The 20,768-nt window shown below is 51.1% G+C and overlaps 1 protein-coding gene and 1 long non-coding RNA gene across 2 annotated transcripts in view; both read right to left on the reverse strand.

Annotated features, from left to right (window-relative positions):
- Window positions 1–20,768, reverse strand: part of LOC132416076 (polycystin-1-like protein 2) — an 83,225-nt gene that overhangs the window by 24,484 nt on the left and 37,973 nt on the right. Inside the window, 13 exon segments of the mRNA XM_059999304.1 lie at window positions 723–811; window positions 2,969–3,210; window positions 7,091–7,286; window positions 7,824–8,046; window positions 10,708–10,839; window positions 11,514–11,640; window positions 12,683–12,744; window positions 12,747–12,805; window positions 14,401–14,482; window positions 14,484–14,588; window positions 16,363–16,495; window positions 19,516–19,709; window positions 20,398–20,543. Coding sequence (XP_059855287.1) covers window positions 723–811; window positions 2,969–3,210; window positions 7,091–7,286; window positions 7,824–8,046; window positions 10,708–10,839; window positions 11,514–11,640; window positions 12,683–12,744; window positions 12,747–12,805; window positions 14,401–14,482; window positions 14,484–14,588; window positions 16,363–16,495; window positions 19,516–19,709; window positions 20,398–20,543 — 1,790 coding nt within the window.
- On the reverse strand, window positions 3,213–4,941 carry LOC132416306 (uncharacterized). The gene is made up of 3 exons (XR_009517543.1): window positions 4,512–4,941; window positions 3,889–4,053; window positions 3,213–3,765 (listed from the first exon to the last, which is right to left on the reverse strand). It is a non-coding gene; the product is annotated as an uncharacterized lncRNA (long non-coding RNA).

Raw genomic sequence — 20,768 nt, forward strand, 5'->3', positions numbered from 1 at the left:
CACAGTGCCTGTGGTTCTCAAACTGTGTTCCGTGGAGTTCCATGGAGCACAGTTTCAGTAAAGGAAGCTTGGAGGCTGCTGCAGGGGATGCTACCTTCTGATGAGTGATAGGGTGAGGCCAGACTTAACTAAGGATGCTGAGACATGACAGAGACCACCTGCTGTATGCTCCACAGCTAAATTTAAGGATTTCAGAGAATTCATAAACAAATGGAATTGTGTCCTCATGACCTCTAGTCAGCCTTTTCAGGGACAGATGGATGCCAGCTTATCAGTTTTCCTAAAAAACGTAATTCAAGGCTCGTTTTCAAATGGTTGCCATTGTTTGTTTCTTTCCTTTCTCCCCTTTCTCTTAGAAATTCTGTTTTCCCCTTTATTCATTGATAATAGTCTACTGACTGTTCTTCATATGTGAGCACATTTGTGTGTAGGTAACCAGCTGTCTGAATTATTTTTTAATAGGATTAAATGAGAAGACCAGTGAGTACAGTACCAGACCCCAACTCTCCCTTAATCCATTCCTCCTTTATATTTTTAAATATTGGGGCTTAGGGTGTTATTTTGTCTGGCAAAAAGATACTTTTCTCAAAAAAAAAAAAAAAGCAAAAGTGAAAAAACCCTACAACAAAATCCACTGGGCTAAAGTAACTCAACAACGGACTGGCAGGTGCTTTGCTGAGTGGGACGTGCTGATCAACCGAGGTGTCTTGCAGGTCAGGTACCTTTGAGGAAGTGGCTGCCCCCCTCCGGTGTCCGGTATAAATTGTCACCAGGTAGTGGTACTGGGCAAAGGCGTCATTGTCCTCCAGCACTGTGACCTTCACCAGGACAGAAGGATGCCATTAGGAGGGCTCTGCTTGGTGGGTTCATCCACAGCACAGCAGCCAAGAGTGAGTTGGGCATTCATGGCAATTAAAGGGGGAAAGCAAAACTATGTATGCTATTGATTCATTCTATCAGGTGTTCTTTACAACAGCAGGGTTTTAAGTGAAAACCAAAACTTTTAAAATAAAAAAATACATTCATTATTAAATATCACCCAAAGTAGTCAAATTGGAAATGAACTTGGTATTAAGCTGAGAATGTTTGATGCTTGAGCTGATGAATGCAAACTCTGTTCATAAATAATTTCTCATAACCTTGGTAACCAGATTGTGCCTCTAAGGGAATTTAGAAGGAATGAATGTTAAGTTGTTTTCGCAGAAAATAAATAGCAGGAGTTGGTCAGAGCTGCAGAGCGCTCTGTGATGAGCTGCCCAGATCTCCTGTCAATGGAGGGCTGTTTTCCCAGTTGCCCAGGTGGTGTAGCCAGGAATGCAAGAGTCGCCTCTGTCAAGGTCATACCCTATCCTGGAGAGGCCGATATCTAAGAACAGATTGATGCATTGCCCAAGATCAAGACCTGGGCTTCTCAACCCAACTCAGGACAGTTCTAGAGCTCCCCAAGGGGTCCCCCAGCTGTCAGTGGGCTGCATCCCAGCTTGACTTCTCCCCCTGCCCATCCTGCCTCCTTCCCTCCCTGCCCAGGGGCTGATCCCAGGCACTCCCTGGTAAACAACCTGCATACTTAACTCCATCTCAGAGTCTGCTTCCCAGGAATGAACCTAAAGCTGAGGGACTTAACGTATTAATGTTAAATCCCTTGGGCAGATCAAAGACAGCAGGATAAATGGGGCAACTATTACCTTTTTAAGTTTCATACCATCCTAACACGCTGAGAAGTATTGCTGTGTATAGGGGCGGTAGGGAATGTTGAAGGTTTCAGAGCTTTGTGACAATGCATCCTTGTATTCATTTGTGCGCCCAGTCACTCATGAATGTTTGTTGAAGGCTACTATGTGTCAGATGTGATGCACGTATCAGAAAAATAATCAGAACTTTGTTGTCACAATTGGTTGCACAAATGGTTATAGTTTGATCTCGTTTCTATCCTCAGACCTGACTCATTGTCAGGCAGATCTGGGTTCGAATTCTGGCCCCTGGGAGGGAGGTGGCTTTGGACTAGTTAATTGCCCTCTCCGCTCCTCAACTTGCCTCCTCTGTAAAATGATAGAGGTGCTATGCAGTAAAGGGTGAATTCAGCAGGCTTGGGTTATCCAAACCCCACACATTCCAAAGCATGGACCGGTTTTGGCCAGCTCATGGAAGATAACCTCTAAGTCCTTGAAATAGCCTGCATGATAAGAGTGTCTGACTATGTGGGGCCTTGGGCCACCCCAGGCAGTATGTGCTAACGATGTGATCTGTGGTGAGGGCTTTGGGCCACGCTCTGTCAGTCTGACCTAGGCAGGCATGGGGAGCAGTGGTTGCTGGAGACTAACTGAAGTCAGTCATGCAGGCTCCATACCTATGGGACTTACTCCCAAGAACACCGTGGGCACCAAGGCTCAGGGGAGCTTTCCTGGTTGGCTGTGCTTCACATGTGCTGTCACACGTCGTTGCTAGGAGAATTCATCTGTCCCTAGGACTCCACTGGGAGAGGAATATTAGAAGCTCTTGCCTGATCCCTCCTGGACCCTTTCCTTTGCTGATTTTAATTTGCACCATTTTCACTATAATAAACCATAATCGTAAGGATTTATTTATTTATTTATGGTTTATTATAATAAACCATAATCGTAAGGATAGTGGCTTTTTTAAGTTCTGTGAGTCCTAGCAAATCACTGAACTCGAGGGTCTTGGGGACTCTCAGCACAGTACCTTCTCCTTGGGGCTATCATGAGCATTAAGTGGGGGTGGTACCTGGCACATAGTAAATTCTCAATAAGAGGTCAGTTTCATACTGCTCCTGATACTTTGATGAACAAGGACATTTTACTGGTCAAAAGGCTGAGGGGCCAGCTTATGTGAGATGACTCCAGGGGTCAAGGCCTGGATTTGCAGCTGGCCCCTCAGCTCCCCACCTGGGCTCCATCCGCTGGAGCCCCTGCAAGGGGACACTCCTGTCCTCCCTCCTGCTGCTGGGGACTGTGCAGCCTCACCTTGGCCTGATCCTGAGCGTCCTTCCTCCTCACCCAGATCACCACCAGCACGTAGGCCACACAGAGGCAGCCTACGGTGGTCACGACCACAGGGCTGTCCGCGAAGGTGGCAAAGAGCTCAGCGGCCTGGCGGACGTCCACGGCATTGGGCATGACCAGGAGCGTGCTTCCACAGAAGGTGAGGTGGTTGCAGAGGCAGTGTATCTGGGAGCGGGTGGTCCGTGGCCCCCCGCAACCCCAGAGAGGCCCTGGTAGGGATATTCAGGGAGCACATCCCCACCCGCCCGAGCTCAAGTGGGGAGAACTGTGGGGGGGACACTGTCCTGGGGAGGGGCTGCGGAGGCTGCTGGGAGACCAGCTCCGGGATTCCTTTGGGCTTTTTTATTTAGTTAAGAATTAATTTTAAAATGCAGAGAATAATGTCTATAATAAGCATCTTTGCACCTGTCGTCCTCAGTGAGCAACTGTGTCCATCTTGCCAGTCTGCTTTGCCTTTTTTAGGTAAGAAGTATCACGGGTAAAATTGAAGTCCCTTCTGTCCGCCAGCCTCCAAAAGCAGCCGTCATCACCCATTTGGTGTGCGTCCTTACACTGCGTTCTCCCACCGGGTGCTCATTCACTGGACAGCTATTTGTCAGGTGCTCCTTCCAGGCTAGGCAATGGGCAAGGTGCTGAGAGGACATTCAGGGTGACCAACTCATCTCAGTTTGCCAGAGACTTTCCTGCTTCTCACACTGAAAGCCCCCTTAGTCCCAGGCAAACTGGGACAGTTGGTCATCTTACACTGAAGAGCAAAAAAAAAAAAGACGGAGGTTGGGGGAACCATGCAAGAAAAAGGGAAGGACAGATATTTAAATACTAAGCTGGTGTCTCAGCACCAGGAAAAAATGCTCTAAATTTTACTCACCTTAGATCGAGGCACCTGCGGCGCCCCCGTCCTGGGCTCATGCTTTGAAGAGTCCCAGTCTAGCCGTCCTCAGGCTGCGCCCTTCCGCACAGGATGAGGAGTCGGGGGCGGGGCGGGGCATGCCCACCACAGCACATACCACTCATCCAGGACTAGGGCGAGGTCCTAGGTGACCCCAAGAAAGATCCCCCGCTTAAATTTTGCACTCTGGATGCCTCACTTGCCTCACCTAGTCCTGGCCCTGGCACGCCCACTTTTAGACAGTGGTTTGGGGACCTGGACCTCAGAATTCCCTGTTACAGGGCCTGCCCGGACCCATTCCTCAGGGTCGTCCTTCTGTGGAGGACTGGCTACTGCTGTGGCCATCCCTGGGCACAAGGGTGGCAAAATGTGGGGAAACGGGGTGTGTAGATGGAACTTGGACACGAGGTCCCTGGCGGTGTGGGGAGTGCGGTTGGGGGAGGGAGGAGACAGGGATGAGGCAGGGCAGGGCCCCCATCCAGCTCTTAATTCATACTCTGCACTTAGGGGCAGTCCTTCCCTAAAGCCCCCAGCCAGCCTGCAATCCACCCAGGGCCATTTGGTGGGTAAAGATTTAATTCAAACCCGCAACCCAGCACTACCTTTTCATTCCAGGGTCCACAACGAGGTGGTAAGGTAGGAGGCAACAGAAAATACTGGCATGCGGAAAGTTCTGTGCCCAGCACCTGGTGAGGAAGAGCCCGCAGCAGCCCAAACATCCCCGCAGGTAATTCTTTTACCTTGAAATGAGCCACGGAGAGAGGCCGAGCCCTCCAACAGCTGTGGCGTCAACTGCTTTATTGACAGATTTCACATGGGTCTTAGTTCCATGTTTGCTCACCGTTTCCCAATCCTGGTCAGCATTTGGCATACAGCTGTGGGTCTTACAGGAACCCTTGGCACACCCAGGAGGGGTGGGGCTAGTTCAGAGAAGAACCCCAAGCAAGTACCAGTGACAAGACCATCTCAGCGCTGGGAGCCCAGGGACCAGACCTGATTTATGCCTAACATCTTTGCCCTCCTGGGTTTTCACAAAGACTTGGAGGACAGTGGCTTTCCCAGTCTTTTCCAGCATGAGAGTCCTTTTGAAAACCATAAATTAATCTGGAAAGACCAGAAAATTTTCATGAGATCCCCTCGTGACAGTAGTTTCACCTTTAGTATCCTTCGAGAAAAATGTACAAATAAGAATGCAGTTCTCAAACACCTTGCAATAATTCTGCATTTCCCCCCTGATAAAGTCTGCAGTTTACAGATTTGGAACTTTCTTTAGTTATTTTGAGAATACAGTGGTGGTTTTCCATCCAAACTTAGTGATCGCATTTACTTATTTTTTTTCCCCATTCACTTATTTATGGCTCCTCAATGATCTCTGTATTGAGATCTCTGTATCAGCATCTATATAATGAGCATCAGGTACCCAATATTGGGCTAATATAATTTTGGCACTATAACACAGCTCCCACATTCTTTTTTTTTTTTTTTTTTTGCGGTATGCGGGCCTCTTAGTGTTGTGGCCTCTGCCGTTGCGGAGCACAGGCTCCGGCCGCGCAGGCTCAGCGGCCATGGCTCACGGGCCCAGCCGCTCTGCGGCATGTGGGATCCTCCCTGACCGGGGCACGAACCCGTGTCCCCTGCATCGGCAGGCAGACTCTCAACCACTGCGCCACCAGGGAAGCCCCCACCTTCTTTTGTATACCCCACATTCATGTATGTGTGCATTAGTAGCTGTATACTCTTAATAACATAATAAGCACCTGGGAACCCATGACTCCACTCAAAAGCTAGGAACTTTCCAATAAGTTACGTTTAGCTAAGTGGTCCTCCCCCAATCCGTTCCCATGCTCCCCCTCAACCCAACCGCATGCTGAAGCCTATGTCCATTGTTTTCCTTGATTTCCATTTTATATAGTTTTGTCTTCTCTATGCTCAGAGGGTCTAACACAGCAATCACTTTAATCTGTGGAGCACCTCCTATGTGCCAGGCACCACATTAAGTACTTTATACCCCTAACCTCGTCCAGGTCCCACCCTGTGGTAAGTGGCAGCCATCCTTTGTCCCCATTTGCAGATGGGAAAGTTCAGAGAGGTGGGGTGCCTTGTCCAAGGTCACCTTGCAAGTACTGATGACGTGGGATTGGACCCAAGTCTGTCTGATGGCAGAGCCAGTGCCACCAGCCCCTGCACCATCCTGTTCTGAGGCCTGGCCTTGGAAGGCAGGCTGCAGCGGGTATTCTGCCAGCAACGTGGGGAATCAGACAAGCTTTTCGTAGCGAGGACTCTAAAAGGTTGCAACACACCCAGGGTCTCGTTCACGAGGTACAAAGACCTGTGCTTCAGGTGTGGGGGACCCACTGTCTCTTGGACATCTCAACGTGCCTTCGTCTCTTCTTGGCACTTTGAGGGGGGCTCCTTATGTGCGGCAGCTAGAAGCAGGAGTTGACAAGGAAGCCAAAGATGCAGCAGAAACAAACACGGAAGGAGCTTGGCTTTAAGTCCCCTTCTGTGGCTCTGCTGGGACCTGGCTTCTTACACTACTTATGACTGTTGTCATTGGACATATGTGCCATTTGCTTCTGTGTCCTCTGCTAGACTGAAAGCTCACTGGTTTTTCTCATCATTGTATCCCTATCAGTTGGCCTTGCATCTGGTGAATATTTGTAGAATGAATGAAAGAAGGTATATGGTGTAGGGGATGGAGACAGGTGTGTGACAAATTTCAACTAGATGTGGAGGTTGCTGTTCTTGGGGAGGGTATGGAAGTCCAACAGAGGGAGACTGAAAACATCTGCCACCCAAAGAAGGTGGCATTGGATTGGGCGATCGAAGGGTGAATCGGAGTTTTCCAGGCGGGATAGGGAAGAAGGGTGTCCTGGGGGAGACAGCAGCATATGCAAAGGCATGGAAGAAGGAAGGGGGACACTGATACCTCAGGGATGGCTTTTGATGGGCTCAAAGCCAATGTCTGTCACCAGGACAGTGTCATGGGCTTGGGTCCTTGGAGGCAGAGCTGAGCTGCCCTGAGACAGGGATCTGATTGCAATTAATAGGGCCCCATGCCTCCAAGGGCTCTGTGAGCTCTGGAGAAGCAGTGTGTCACGTCGCTTAGAGCTTTTGCTCTGGGGACAGACCTGGGTTTGAGTCTCAGCTCTACCACCTTCTTATTTGCTTCCCTTTCCTTACCTGGCACCTGGAGTTGTCCCAAGTCCCCTGGACCTCATCCCAGAACACACAATGGGACAGGAAGGTGGTGATGCCAACTGTGAAGTCCCTGCCGGGGGCCGGCTCCAGGTCAGACTGGGGGATCACAGTCAGATAGTAGATGCCTTCTCCAAAATGCAGGTCCTCTGGGCTCAGGATCCATGTGGACAGCCCATCTTCAGGAAGCGGGGGTCCGGATCAGTCTGAAGCCTCATGGAAACTGGACTAACATGACGGGAGAGGGGCACCAAGATGCCTTGGCAGGGAATCTGATCCTGATGGCCGCCCCGATGTCCTAGGAGTACCCTCTCCTCCTGAGACCAGGAGCATGGAAGAAGAGGCACTCCCAAGTCAGGGTGCTGAGCACAGCTGCCAAGTCAGACTGACCAGGGCTCAAATTCTGACTCTGTCCCTTCTTGGCTGTGTGACTTTGGGCCAGTTACTTAACCTCTCTGTTTTATTCTTCTTCATCCCTAAGGGCTAGTATGAGGATTGTAATGAGTTCAGTTCTGTGAGTGCTTGTCAGCTTCTTCAGGGCAAGTGTTCACCTAATATCACCTAGTAATAGTAATAATACCACCAACAGAAATAAGCACTGAATGTAGCAAGTGTTTTTCTGTTTTTCTTTTTCCCTATGGCCCTGATTCTCAAGTTTTAAGCTGGTCACATCCCCCAGGAAGCAGCTCAAGAAACTGGCCCAGTGGTGGGACTACCTGGAACAGCCGTTGGCAGGAGGTGAGCTTGGGCGTCATCGCTGGTCACGCTGGGGTGGTAGCCGTAGCCCAGCCTGAGCATGAGTGGGATGTCAGGTCTCCAGTGCAGCTGGATCCCCAAAGCCACACCCCCTGAAGTCAGGTTCACCCACAGAGCTTCAGGTCTGGTCAGGTTCAACACAGTTGGCTCGCTGTGTTCTTCTGAAAACTGAGGCAGCAGGATCTGTCATCAGAAACAGTCAAATCAAGGGTGTGCCAGGACAGGAATGCCAGTGAGCGTCAGGGCTGCTGGGCAGGGTGAGCCCCTGGGGACCCGAAATCCACCCTAAGCTCTGCTCTTTCCACTAGTTTCCGGGGGCTGCCGTGACAAATGACCACAAACCTGGTGGCTTGAAACAACACAGATTTATTCTCTTACAGTTCTGGATGCCAGAAGCCTAAAACCAGTCTCACAGGGCTGCAGTTGGCAGGGCTAGTTCCTTCTGGAGGCTCCAGGGGAGAATCCCCTTCTTTGCCTATTCCAGCTTCTGGAGGTACCTGCAGTCCTTTGGCTCATGGCCCCTCCTTGCATCACCCAACCTCTTGCTTCTGTCATCAAATCACCTTTTACTTTTCTGGAGTCAACTCCCCCTCTGCCTGCCTCTTAAAAGGACCTCTTGATGACACTGGGCTCACCCAGATAACCCAGGATCATCTCTATATTTCAGGATCTTTAACTTGAATCACATCTGCAAAGTCCCCTTTTGCTACGTCAGGTGACGTATTCACGGCTCAGGGATGAGGATGTGGATAGCTTGGGGACGTTTATTCAGCCAGTACTCATCGAGCTGTTCACCCCAGCTTGGGGCTGCATCTGCACAGAAAGTGCACAAGGATGGCATATGAACTAGTGGTGGTGTCGATCAAAGAGTGGAACAAGTAAGATTAAGTTAGGAGCACAGGCCGCAGAGGCACAGAGACCTCTGTTTGATCTTGGCTCTGCCCTGTATTAACTCTGGGACCTCTGACCAATTAACAGACCACTTTGAGCATCAGTTCCTTTTCTTTTTCTTTCGTTTTCTTTTTTTTTTTTTTTTTTGGCCTCACTGCACGACTTACGGATCTTAGTTCCGCGACCAGGGATCGAACCCAAGCCCTCAGCAGTGAAAACACGGAGTCCTAACCACTGGACCGCCAGGGAATTCCTGAGCCTCAGTTTCTTGTCATCAGTAGAATACATAGACTCACGGAGACTATTCAGAATGTCATCATGTACAAAATACTGAGTCAGGTGCCAGATACGCAGTAGTGCTCACCGATCAGTTGCTGCTACTCCTCTGCTTTTACTGTTACATTAGAATTTCTCACAACCACTCTCCATTTAATCAGCTCTCCAGCTTAACTGATGCCCTCCATCCCCTTTTAAAAACAGACTGATTAATGCCCACCATGCACTTTTTATTTGCTCCTGGTGGCCCTCTACGGTAGACACAGGAATATGCCACCCAGCTCTCCCTTCTAGGAAGGACCTCCTACCCAGTCACAGGGAGTATGGTCAGCAGACAGCCTCCAGCTCTCAGCTCCTTTAGGGTCTGCCCTGAAGAATTTATTACTTATATTCCCTAGAAGCGGAGGACCTGCCATGCCACGCAGGGCCACAAGGGAAGCACCTGGTCAGGATGCAGGAACAGGCAAGGGGGAAAGCGTAGTCCACAGCTTTATTGGGGTTTCCACAGGAAAGGCAAGACAGGGCATAGAAAACAGCTTAGGATTGGCCAGTCTGAATAATTCCAGCAGACTTTGGCTATAGGGCTGGTCTCTAGTTGGTACCTGGCCCTGGGATGATTTGGGGCAGAGCTTGAATATTGGCCTGGTGTGTGAGTGAGATAAAGGGGGTGGTTGGGGTATAGACTCAGGACTGGTTGGCGTTCACATGAAAGGTGTGCCCTGGCAGAGCCCTTGCTCTCTCTGAGAACTGGCTGGCCCCGGGAGGGGCAGTCTCTCTCCACCAGCAAGGTTTCTAAGGTATCAAAACATCATAACATACAGAAGATAGCAAACACGATTGCTAGAGCCCTGGTGGCTGCTACTTGCTGCAGAGCCCCCTCTGGGTTGACTGAGCCTCTGTGGAGTCCGGATTGTAGTCTGACTTCTGTCCAATCCTGTTTTCTTTCTTCACTCGCCACAAGCATTGATCTCTAGCAAGCATCTTGCACCACAAACACCTTCTCAGTGCCGGCTTCCAGGGAACCCAACCTACAACATCTCTCTAGTAATCCTGGCAGCCCCTCCTACCTGTCAGGCTGTATGCTCAACAATAGACAGCTGTGTCTGATCCCACACCTGCTAACGTCCATCGTACTTGTGATTGTAAGGGTCTGTTTCGATGATAGCTCTCATAGAGTGATAAGTTAACAAAGTAGGAGTGTAAAAGAACTATTTGCATAAAAACTTAAGTTGAAGGCTTTGAGAAGACTCAATAAAGATGAGTGGGGAAAAATTGTTATTGAATTAGTCACTGATGAGAAAACTGTAGAAGATTAGAAAAAAAGTCATTAAAATCTCAAAAGAATCTGAACTCGTACCAGTGTGCCTACATTTTTTATTCACTTTAAAGAACATCTAACCATGTTCAGGGGATGATTTATGTAGTGAAGATGATTAAAATTCCAATCAACAGATTTAAAGAAACTTTCAGTTGTACACCTTAAGATTGATGATGACGTACATTTATAGTTTTACGTTAAAATACAATGCTTAAGGGAGGATAAAGATCATTTTTAATGATTCTCTTCTTTAATCTTTTTCTTTTTTTTTTTCCCATAACCGACCAACTTTTGGTCCCAACCAAGTTGAAAAAGAAGACAGAAGCACCTCCTGACTTCTGAGAGCACCCCAAGTCTACCTTGATATCCTCCGACAGATTCTTCACAGGGATGAGCTGTCCACTAGGGCTGGTCAGAGGGAGGCCACCAACAGTTCCACTGACATCGAAGTGACTTCGTGCTGGGAATGGGTTCTTTGGGAAACTCTTCATCTGAAACCAGGAACAAAGAGTGTCAGCCAAGGGCCCCGAAGGCCGGAAGGTGACTAGTTCCCTGTGTGAAGGATGAGGTTTCCTAAGATGGGATGGACAAGTGGCTCTTGCCCTGTGGGGTGACTGGGAGGGCCCCCCGCCTTTAGCTGCTGCTGTCTGTCCTGGTATGTGTCTTCCCTTCAGCATTGTGGCTTCAGAAAGCTGGGCCTAGAGACCCAATCGGACTTGTTACAGCTGAGCAGTTACTGGGCTATAAACAGTCTGAGCCTTTCTTCCTGCAAAGCCAGCAAGTCTCTAAGAGAAAGAAGTTTGTCTGCTTTCTCTGAGGCTCAAGGAGCAGAGAGTCAGATGTGCCCTAATTTGGGAATGGAAAGAGCCCTGAGTTTACTGTTTCCTAGCTATGGAACAAAGTCTGAAGAGCTTAATTTCCAATGACTAACTAAACCAGGGCTGCTGGAGAAATTCCACAGCACAGTAGAAAGAGGATGGACTGGGGAGTCAGAGGCCTGCCACTTTGCTTGTGGCCTCAGGCAAGTCACTGAACCTCACCTGTAAAATGGGCATAATAATTCCATAATTGACAGGGTTGTTATCAACATAAATGAGCAAATATATGTGCAGGTGCTTTGCAAACTCTAAAGGGCTGTTCCCAGGGAGATTCCTTCCGTTGTTACCCTTATGTCCACAGGCACCCTACCATCCTCCATGGAGCCAAGGGAGGGGGCAGCAGGCAGGGTGAAGGTCGCAGAGCTGGCAGCAGCAACGTGCACAGGGGAGCCTCGCTAACTCCGGGGCTGTATTCTTTCCACAAGGTGAGAACAGAGGTGCCAGGAGAGAGGGGAGAAGGTCAGAGTCAGAGGAAGATCTGCCCACCTCTTGCTCTACAGGGATCCCGGCTTTAGCACCAGAGTGGGCGGCTCTTTTGTGATCCCTGTAGATAGTTCTGCGTATTTACATCAGTAGGAGCAACATAGAAGGCAGCCAATGTCTCCACTCTGGGCTGGCGGCTCCCTGAGGACAGGGCTGTGGCCAGCTTTGCCTACTGTGGCACCCCAGTGCCTAGAGCAGCGCCTGCCTCATGATGGTGGTCAATACGTATTTTGTTGAATGAATAAATGAGCTTGGCTGTAGACATTTCCCCAGACTTATCTCCCCTACCTACTTGACCTCTGATGTCATGGGCTCCCATAAAGCCATCTTTACTGGCCTTTGACCTCATCCCATCCGAGTAGGCTGGGGATCTGGTTTCAGACCCTAGTGCTGATCCGGATGCTGCTCTGGGAAACTGCCCCTGGGATCCAGGAGAGCACCCCTGGCAGGAGGAGCCAAGGGAGGGTGCTCGGAGCCGGGGGTCTCAGCGGTGCCTGCAGCGTCGTCCAGCCCACGACTGTCAGGAGGAGGGATGGAAGGGGGAGGGCATCCCCAGGTACTGGAGGAGGGCTCAGTGAGTGGTAGGCAGGAGCTCCACGGAGAAACTCCCAAGGCAAGTGCGTCCGGAATCCCCACAGGTCCACGGAGCAGCAGGCTTGCCAGACACACTCTGGGTGAGGTTAAAAGTGGGCTAGTCCCCTTCATTCTGCTCCCTTACCCGCACAGCCCAACATGACCCGTCTCTCGGGACACATGTGTGGCTCTGACACTGGCGTGGTGCTCACCACGTCCCTTCCTGTGCTGCACAAACACCCAACACGGGGACCTTCTCTTGGTGAAAAGCCCTTTCCACTCTAGGTCCCATCACTTCCCCCACTGCCAGGCAGGTCTCCTGGGCTCTGCCTGTCACAGGGTCTTGGGATGTGGGTGTGGCATGAGCCAGGTCAGGGGATGCCACAGTGTAGCTGGTTACCTGTTTGTGTACACGGAGATGGAGGGGGCGGCCAGCGTGTCTGGAAGGCCCCCGGGCAGTCCCCACCCGGCAGGACGGCGGCCTGCATGTGCCCCACAGCTCCTAGCAGCTGGGGCACTATGGCTGTCTGGAAAAGGAAGCAGGGGACACTGCTGTGGACCGGTGTCTGTATACCACCTCTGGTTACTGCCACCAGGCTAGTGAGCCCTTTGGCAGGGACTGGCAGAGGAGCAAGGCGGAGACCATGATGGAAGGCCCCTTCCTGGGCACCAGGCGCTGTAGGGAGCCAAGAGTGAGCACTTAGAAGATTCCAGGCTCTGCCAGCAGGTGCTTTACCTCCCCTGCTTGGCAGAGGGGGAGACAGAGGCACAGAGAGAGTGATGACTTGCGGTGGCCACGCACTGATAGGGGGAAGTGCCGGGATCACGGCAGGGCTCACTGTGCGCCTGTCCGTGCTGCTCCATTGGACCCTGACATCTGCCCACAGCCCAGGTCTTATTCGTGGGGAAATGGAAAGTCACAGGCAGAGCCATTGCACGGGGTCACTCGGGCTCAGACTCCAGTCCCCATGCAACCCAAGCCCTTGGGTGAAGATGTGGCGTCGCTGAAGCCAAGGCAGGCGTGGGGAGCAGGAGGGCTGGACGTCTGTGCAGAATTCCTATCAGTGCGCAGGCTGCGCGTGTGTGCATGCATTATGTCTGATGGGTGTGCGACCGTACGTGCGTGAATGTGAGTGTTATGTGTGTGTTGAGGGGGACTGGGTGTGAATGTGTGTGTGTGAGTGTAAGTGTGTGAATGTGTGTCTGAGTGAATGTGGTTTGAGGGTGTGGGAGTATAAGTATCTGAGCATGAATGAGTGTGCGTATGTGGTTTTGTGTGTGACTGCAACCATATATGAGAGTCTGTGTGTTTGTGTGACTGTGTGGCCCTGTGTGAAGATAGGAGTGTAAATGTGCATGTGTGTGAGTGTGTGCTGGAGTGTTTGCTTCCCGATGTATGTGAGCATAAATGAGTGCCTAGAAGTGTGTGTGAATGTGTGTGTGTGATTGAAGGTGTGTATGAGTGTTAGTGTTCGTGGGTGTGTGTGAGTGTGTGGATATGTGTTTGAGTGTGTTTGTGTGACCACGTGCGAGAATGTGTGTGTGAGTTCTTCTTGAATGCAGTGATGGCTCCGCATGGTAAAGGGCTGTGGAGCAGCAGGTAATGGGTTCTGTGGCTCCGTCATGATGATGTTCTGGGGGCTGCGGCCGCATGAGGCTGTGCTGCAGCTCTTCTTACTCTGGGGGCTGCCTCTCTTCTAAAGATGTTCTGTATCCTTGGCTAAATGAACCAGGAGTTGGATTCAAACTTGCAAAGGTGAGCCTACGATCTCTCCAACGGGTGGCCTCTCCAGGATGAGGCAGAGCTTGTCCACCTACTACAGATGAGGAGATGAGGCTGCAGGAAGTTGTGTCACTGGCCCACGTCACAAGGCTTGTGAGTGACAAGGTCAGGGTTCAAACTCAGGCCGCCTCTTTTGAAGGCTGCACTTGGCCTGCTGTACCACACTGCCTCCCAGAAGCTCTAGTCTCTGGAGCCTTTCTTTCAGCTCCTAGAAGGGACTTTAACCTCAGTGCCTCAGTTTCCTCATCTGCAAGATGTGGAGAAAGATCCACCTAGAAGTGCTGGTATGAGCTGGGCACGCGGTAAGCGTGACGTCTGTGTCTGGGCTGGGACACCTACCTGGCTGCCATTGGCCCCTGCAGGCTCTTCTGGTCTGTCCCTCAGGAAAGCTTCCAGCACGCTGCACACAGCCTGGAACCAGGTCTCCGGTGGCCTCCTGGTGCCTCTGGTCCTCAGGATGGGCCTTGGCACTCACTGCCAACAGGGCCTCACTGGCATGCTGCAGAGCCCAGCTGGCCTCCTGCTGGGCTCACCCCAAGGAGGAGGAAGAACAGCATGCGCCCCTGCCTGGGTTAGATCAGCCTCTGGGCCATTCCAGGGACCAGCGCTGCAGTGGAGGGGAGCAAGGTGGGGGCTCAAGCCACGGAAAATCTGGGCTGGGCCCGTCACACAAGCTGCCTGTGTCGCTGACTTGAGGCCAGGTGTCTCTTCCCTATCATGTGCTAAGTTCCTTCAGGACACTAGCCTCATGCATCTCTGGATCTTTCCCAGAGTGCCTTGCACAATGCCCAGCACAGAGTAGGCATTCAGTAAACATTCACTGAATTGAGATAGCCGGCCGGCTGGATGGCTGGCTGGATGGATGGACATAGCACTTACTCCGATTTTGTAATTATATGTGTATTTGTGAAACGGTTTAGTAACTGGTGGGCCCAGTTGTCTAAAAGTGCCATGAAGGCAGAGGCCATGTCTATGTGATTTGCTGATGAATTTTCAATGAGTTGCATGGTACCTGGCACATACTAGGCATCGGGGAAGCACTTGTTGAATGAATGAAAAAATTAATGCGTGGATAAATGAGTGGAAGGGTGGAGAGACGGATGTATATGTACGTGTATAGATGTATGTGCATAGAAGGGATGCATGAGCAAATGGATGTGTAAAGTGGGAAGTATGATGTTAGGGTGATCAGGGTCCCAGAAATAAAGGTCAGCATAGCAGGCTCCAGGACCAGGAATGGGAGGGGGACAACCTCCTGACAGAGTGGGTGGGGCAGAGCCAAGACAGCTGTCCCCTTTACCGCTTACGGCTTCTTTTTTTTTTTTTTTTTAACATCTTTATTGGGGTATAATTGCTTTACAATGGTGTGTTAGTTTCTGCTTTATAACAAAGTGAATCAGTTATACATATACATATGCTCCCATATCTCTTCCCTCTTGCGTCTCCCTCCCTCCCACCCTCCCTATCCCACCCCTCCAGGCTGTCACAAAGCACCGAGCCAATATCCCTGTGCCATGCGGCTGCTTCCCACTAGCTATCTATCTTACTACGTTTGTTACGGCTTCTTTATTGACATTTGGCAGCGTTGGGAACGTGGTGATTCAATTTGAGTTCTCCAAGAAGCAGGCCCTAAGGCAAGAATTTGACAACCAGTCATTTATTTGGAGATAATCCCAGGAAATGCTGGAAGCAGAATGGGGAAGTGAGACAGGGAAGGGTAGGAAGCCAGTCCAGGGGGTGTGATCAAGCCACTTACCTGGGGCTCAGTCCTACTTGGGAGGTCTCCACCAAGAGGAGCAGGGGAGCCAGGGTATCTGTACCCCAGCCCATTAGTCACTGAGAACTGCATTGACCCCCTGATATGTCCAACCTGCCATGTGGGCAGGCAGAATGGACTCTGGAGGGGAGGTCAGAGAAGGCCCCCAGGCAAAGAAAGGCAAGAGCTGGCAGCTGGACATCACAGTGCACTCAAGTGGGGGACATGGTCATGTCAGCAGCAGCATCTGGACACACCCTTGAGCACCCAATGATTAGTTAGATTCAGGTGCGCACTGGCTAGTGGGGGAGTGAGGTGTGTGAGCACACAGGCCATCACAAGCAGAGGGAGACCCAGGGCTGTGAGTGGGGCACCTTCCCTCCCTTGGCATCGCCCATGTGGGACCCTTGGGAACAAGAAGGCAGAAGTCTCGGAGGCCCTGTGACTGAGGGACCTGCGACCTGGGTTGGGGTTTGTTGTCAGCCACCCACTGCAGAGGTGCATGTCCTATTGCCTGGCTCAGCGGGTGGGAACTACTCACCTGGGCCAAGGGCGTGAGCTCCTCACTGCGGCGGGTCACCTCTTTCAGTGCCTTGGCCAGCTCCTGCACCTTCTGCATGTCCCCCAAGGTGGTGCTGACTGCAGGCAGTGACCCTGCAGACAGAGGATGTGCTCTCTGACCTTGGCATAGACATAGAAAGGTGGGGAGAGGAAATGTAATTCCAGTGGCTTGATGAATCTGTTTCAGAAAGATTTGGGGTCTGAGAAAGTGACCAGGCTCATGTGGGGTTTTCCAAAGCTGGTAGACCTCTTCTTGTCTCCTGGGATGTGTGGTGGGCAGAATCATAGCCTCCCAAAGATAGCTACATCCTAATCCCTGAAATCTATGGATATGTTACTCACATGGCAAACGGCACTTCGGCAGAATCGCTTTGGAGATTTGATTAAGTTAAGGATTCTGAAATGGGGAGAATGTCCTGTATTAACCAGTTGGGACCAATGTAATCACAGGGGTCTTTACTAGAGGGAGGTAGGAGGGTCAGAGTCAGAGAAGATGTGATGATGGAGGCAGAGGTGGTGGAGAGGGAGAGGGAGATGGAGATGGGGACAGAGGGACAGAGGGAGAGGGGTCGGGGTCAGGATTTGAAGATGCTGATGTTGAAAATGGAGCAGGAAATGTGAGCAGCTTCTAGAAGCTGGAAAAGCCAATGGGTGGATTCTCCTCTAGAGCCTCCAGACAGTTCACAGCCCCGCCACCGCTTTGGTTTTAGCCCAGTGAGACTCATTTCAAACTTCTGACCTCCAGAAATGTAAGATAATAAATTTGTGTTGTTTTAAGTCATAAAGTTAATAGTTATTTGTTATAGCAGCAGGAGGAAACTAATACAGGATGTCTCAAGCTTTCTCCAAATCTTGAAATCAAATCTGTAGTATCTGGGGAATTCCCTGGCAGTCCAGTGGTTAGGACTCTGCACTCTCACTGCTAAGGGCCTGAGTTCGATCCCTGGTCAGGGAACTAAGATCCCATGTGCCACATGGCACGGCCAAAAAAAAAAAAAATCTGTAAAACCTGGCATTATTTAAAAACACATGGTGTCTCAGGGTCTCACTGTGACTAAAATGGCATGAAATTCAGAAATTGGATTACTTTGTTGGCCCAGTATGGATGGGAGGTCTTGTTGCAGACTTGGGTCCCTGTGTGCCTTTGGGGCAATGGGGACAAGGATCCCTCCGGCCATCCCCCAACTCCAGCCTTAAGCCAGACCTCCTGCGGCTTCTGGGGAGCATGCTTTCTAAGGCGCAAAGCCCTAATGAGAGGCGCTGGCTTTGGCTGAGGCAGAGAAAAACCTAAGAATATAATTTTAACACCACCCCATCGAACTTTCTGCGTTTATAGAGATGTTCTGTCCCTGTTTTGTCCAGTAACATAGCCACTTGCCAAATGTGACTACATATTAAGCCCTTGAAATGTGGCTAGTGCAACCAGAGAACTGAATTTTTAACTTTATTTCATTAAAAGTCATTTTAATTTAAATGTACATGGCCAGACATGGCTCATGCAACAATCTGGAAGAACACAGATAGAGGTGAGTAATCCCTCTTACCCTCCCGTCCTGCTTGCTACTCACAGCTCACTCTTCTAACCGTCTAACAGTCGTTCACAGCAGCTGCAGAGTTTGAGCATGTCTGCCAACAGCTCAGGGTGCAGCCAGGCTTCCATTCAGGGCGTGACTTGGATGGAGGAAAGAATAGCCCTGTCTATGAGGGGACTCCTGTCAGAACGTTCTGGAAGGAAAGTCAGGTAATGGATAATCTCATGTTTGCCTCTGCAGCTCTTCCCCATCCTTGGTCGCCATCCTGGAGGCTGCTTTCATGGAGATGTCACTGGCTGCTGAGCCTCTGGCTCGTGGATTCACTCAGCGGGAGAGGAGAGGGCAGGAGGAGAGAGAGCTGGAAGCTTTGCTCCCAGCGCCCTCCCTGCCGGGGTTGCCTGCCTCATCCTTCAAAGCCACCGCTCCTACCGGGGAGCCCCCTCCATGCGTAGCTGCCCCTTGAGGATGCTGGTCACTTCAGGGTGAGCCCCTGGGGTCCTGTGTTCTCTCTCATTTGTTTCTGAAACCTTGCCCCCGGTTTTCTTAACAGAGCCCTTCTTAAAGTCTTCTCCATTGCCCAGTTAGAGCTTGACATCTGTCTCCTGACAGGACTCTGGTGTTTCATGAGAAGACCTTGTGTCAGGCTGTGCAGTCTGTGTGCTTAGGACCCTAGGGCATCTGAAGGGAAGTTTGCTGTAAGTTATGCCCGGGGTGAATGAGAGCCAGGTGGGGTGTGTGGGGGGTGGGAGTGAGGGAACTAGGTGAAGGAAGGGGCTGCGGTGAGAGGGCTGGAGGTGGGCAGGGGAAGAGCGAACCTGGGTTTGCTCCTGTCTTCACCACCTACTGGAAATGTGGACTCAGGAAAGCTGCTCACATTCTCGGCACCGTGCTGAGGACTTTCAGGCAAACCCTTCAGGAGCCAGAGGAGCCTGTCTTCTGTCCTCCGTGCCCAGCAGGTGTGACGCTGTGTGTGGTGCACGCAGGTAGCATGGCTGGGAGCACACACCGGGAGTGGAAGTAATCATACCTTTTGCCAGAGTTGTTTCTAATGTTGTAGCACATGGAATGGCCATTTTTGTGGATTGAAACTGGTTGAATGTTGGCAATTTCATATGATTTGACCCACAGCTACAGTGAATGTAATTCTTAACATTCACCACAACCTTATGAGGAAAATACTATTATTGTCCCTGTTTTCCAGGTGGGGAAACTGAGGCTTAGAGAGATTCAGGCCTGTGTTAATAGAGATGGTAAATGACAGAGCTGGGACAACATCAAACCATTAACCGTATGACCAAGATGGGGTCACTTTTCTCCTCTGGGCCTCGGTTTCATCCTCTTCAGTAGGAAGAGACTGGAGTGGTACCCTCTACATTCCCTCCCGCCCTAGAAACCTGTGGCTCCGTGAGGCTGAGCAGAGAAAGCAGGCTTCCTTCATCCTGTGTCACTCACTGAAAGGACCAGAAGAGGGAGGTGACATCAACAACTCGGGAGGCACCAAAGACTTCTCCACAGATCCATGGACCCCACTGCCCACCCCGAGTGGCTGCATACAGACCCCAGGGCCCCAGCAAAGGGACAAAGGAGTCCATCGGGAGCACCTTTTGCTGGCGTCCTCTCTCAGCGGCTGCCCGGAGCCCGGCCCTTGGCACTGCTGGTCCAGCACGGATGACACAGACCTGGCCAGCTGGAAGAGCTGCTCAGGGCCATGCCCGCCCTGCAGAGTGGCGGTGACATTGTCCCACACTGCGGCCTGAAATGCTGCATCCTCCACACGGGTGCCTCCACGTGCGGCCTAATGGGAGACCAGAGACATGCTCAGAGCAGGAGGGTCTCAGCCCATCGGTTCTTGTTCCAGAACCTGGAGCCTGAAGTTCCTGGCCTGCACGTGGTGAAGCAGAGCAGGGCTGGACGGCTTGGCGCCTGGCATGGGGGCTCTTCCGAGGCTGGAGGGCAGGGGACCCACTTGTGCCAGCAGCCAATGGCCACCAAAAGCAAGTCTCAGGCAGGTCATTACTTCTCCCCTCACTGCCCTCCTCATCGTGCTCTCAGGCCCTTCCACTCCAGCACGCTTCTGACCCTTGAAATTCACTTGAGATTTTATCCAGCCTCTGCCTTATAGACCTGTTGGCTGATCTGGGTCCTCCTTCTTCTGGACTCTGAAGGCACTTGGCCTAACTCACCTCTGGATCCTTCTGCCCCCATCTCCCTCAGGTCCCCCACCCCAAGTCCCCCAGGCCCTTCCCCTATACTGGCCACTAGTCATAAGATCTACAAAGGTAGAGACCACATCTCTTTTGTCCACGGCTATATCCCCAGGACCGGGCACATAGTAGGTGCTCTATAAATACACGTTGAAGGAATGAATGAATCAACCACTCATCTGGTCATACCCTCGGCTCCCTTCAACCCGGCCACCCTTTTGTTGAGGTTTAGACAAGTCAAGAAGTTGTCTTAGTAGAGAAACAGTGGCTGCCACCCACCTTAACCGCTGCCTGGGTCTGCTCTCTGTCACCCACGTGATTGCAGACAGAAATGACCACTGTCAGCATGAAGTCATTGTTTCCTGCTCCAAGTGGCAGATGAACTGATGGGAGGGCAGGTTCAGGGCCACAGTGTAGACAGGAACCTGGCAGATGGACATTGGACAATTAGGGGGGCATCTCCAGGCCCCATGGACACTGTAAACCCACCAAGGTACAGCCTGATGACAAGGACACAAAAGCCATAGCTCGTGAAGTCACGGCAGGCACTCGTGGACTCCATACTTCCCGGGAAAAGATGGCCGTTTATGCCAATCCACTGTCGTCTCTAAGTAATCACATGCTGCTGTGACTTTGGAATAATTTTACTA

This window comes from Delphinus delphis, chromosome 20, assembly GCF_949987515.2.
Source record: "Delphinus delphis chromosome 20, mDelDel1.2, whole genome shotgun sequence".
In the NCBI taxonomy this organism is placed as follows: Eukaryota; Metazoa; Chordata; class Mammalia; order Artiodactyla; family Delphinidae; genus Delphinus; species Delphinus delphis.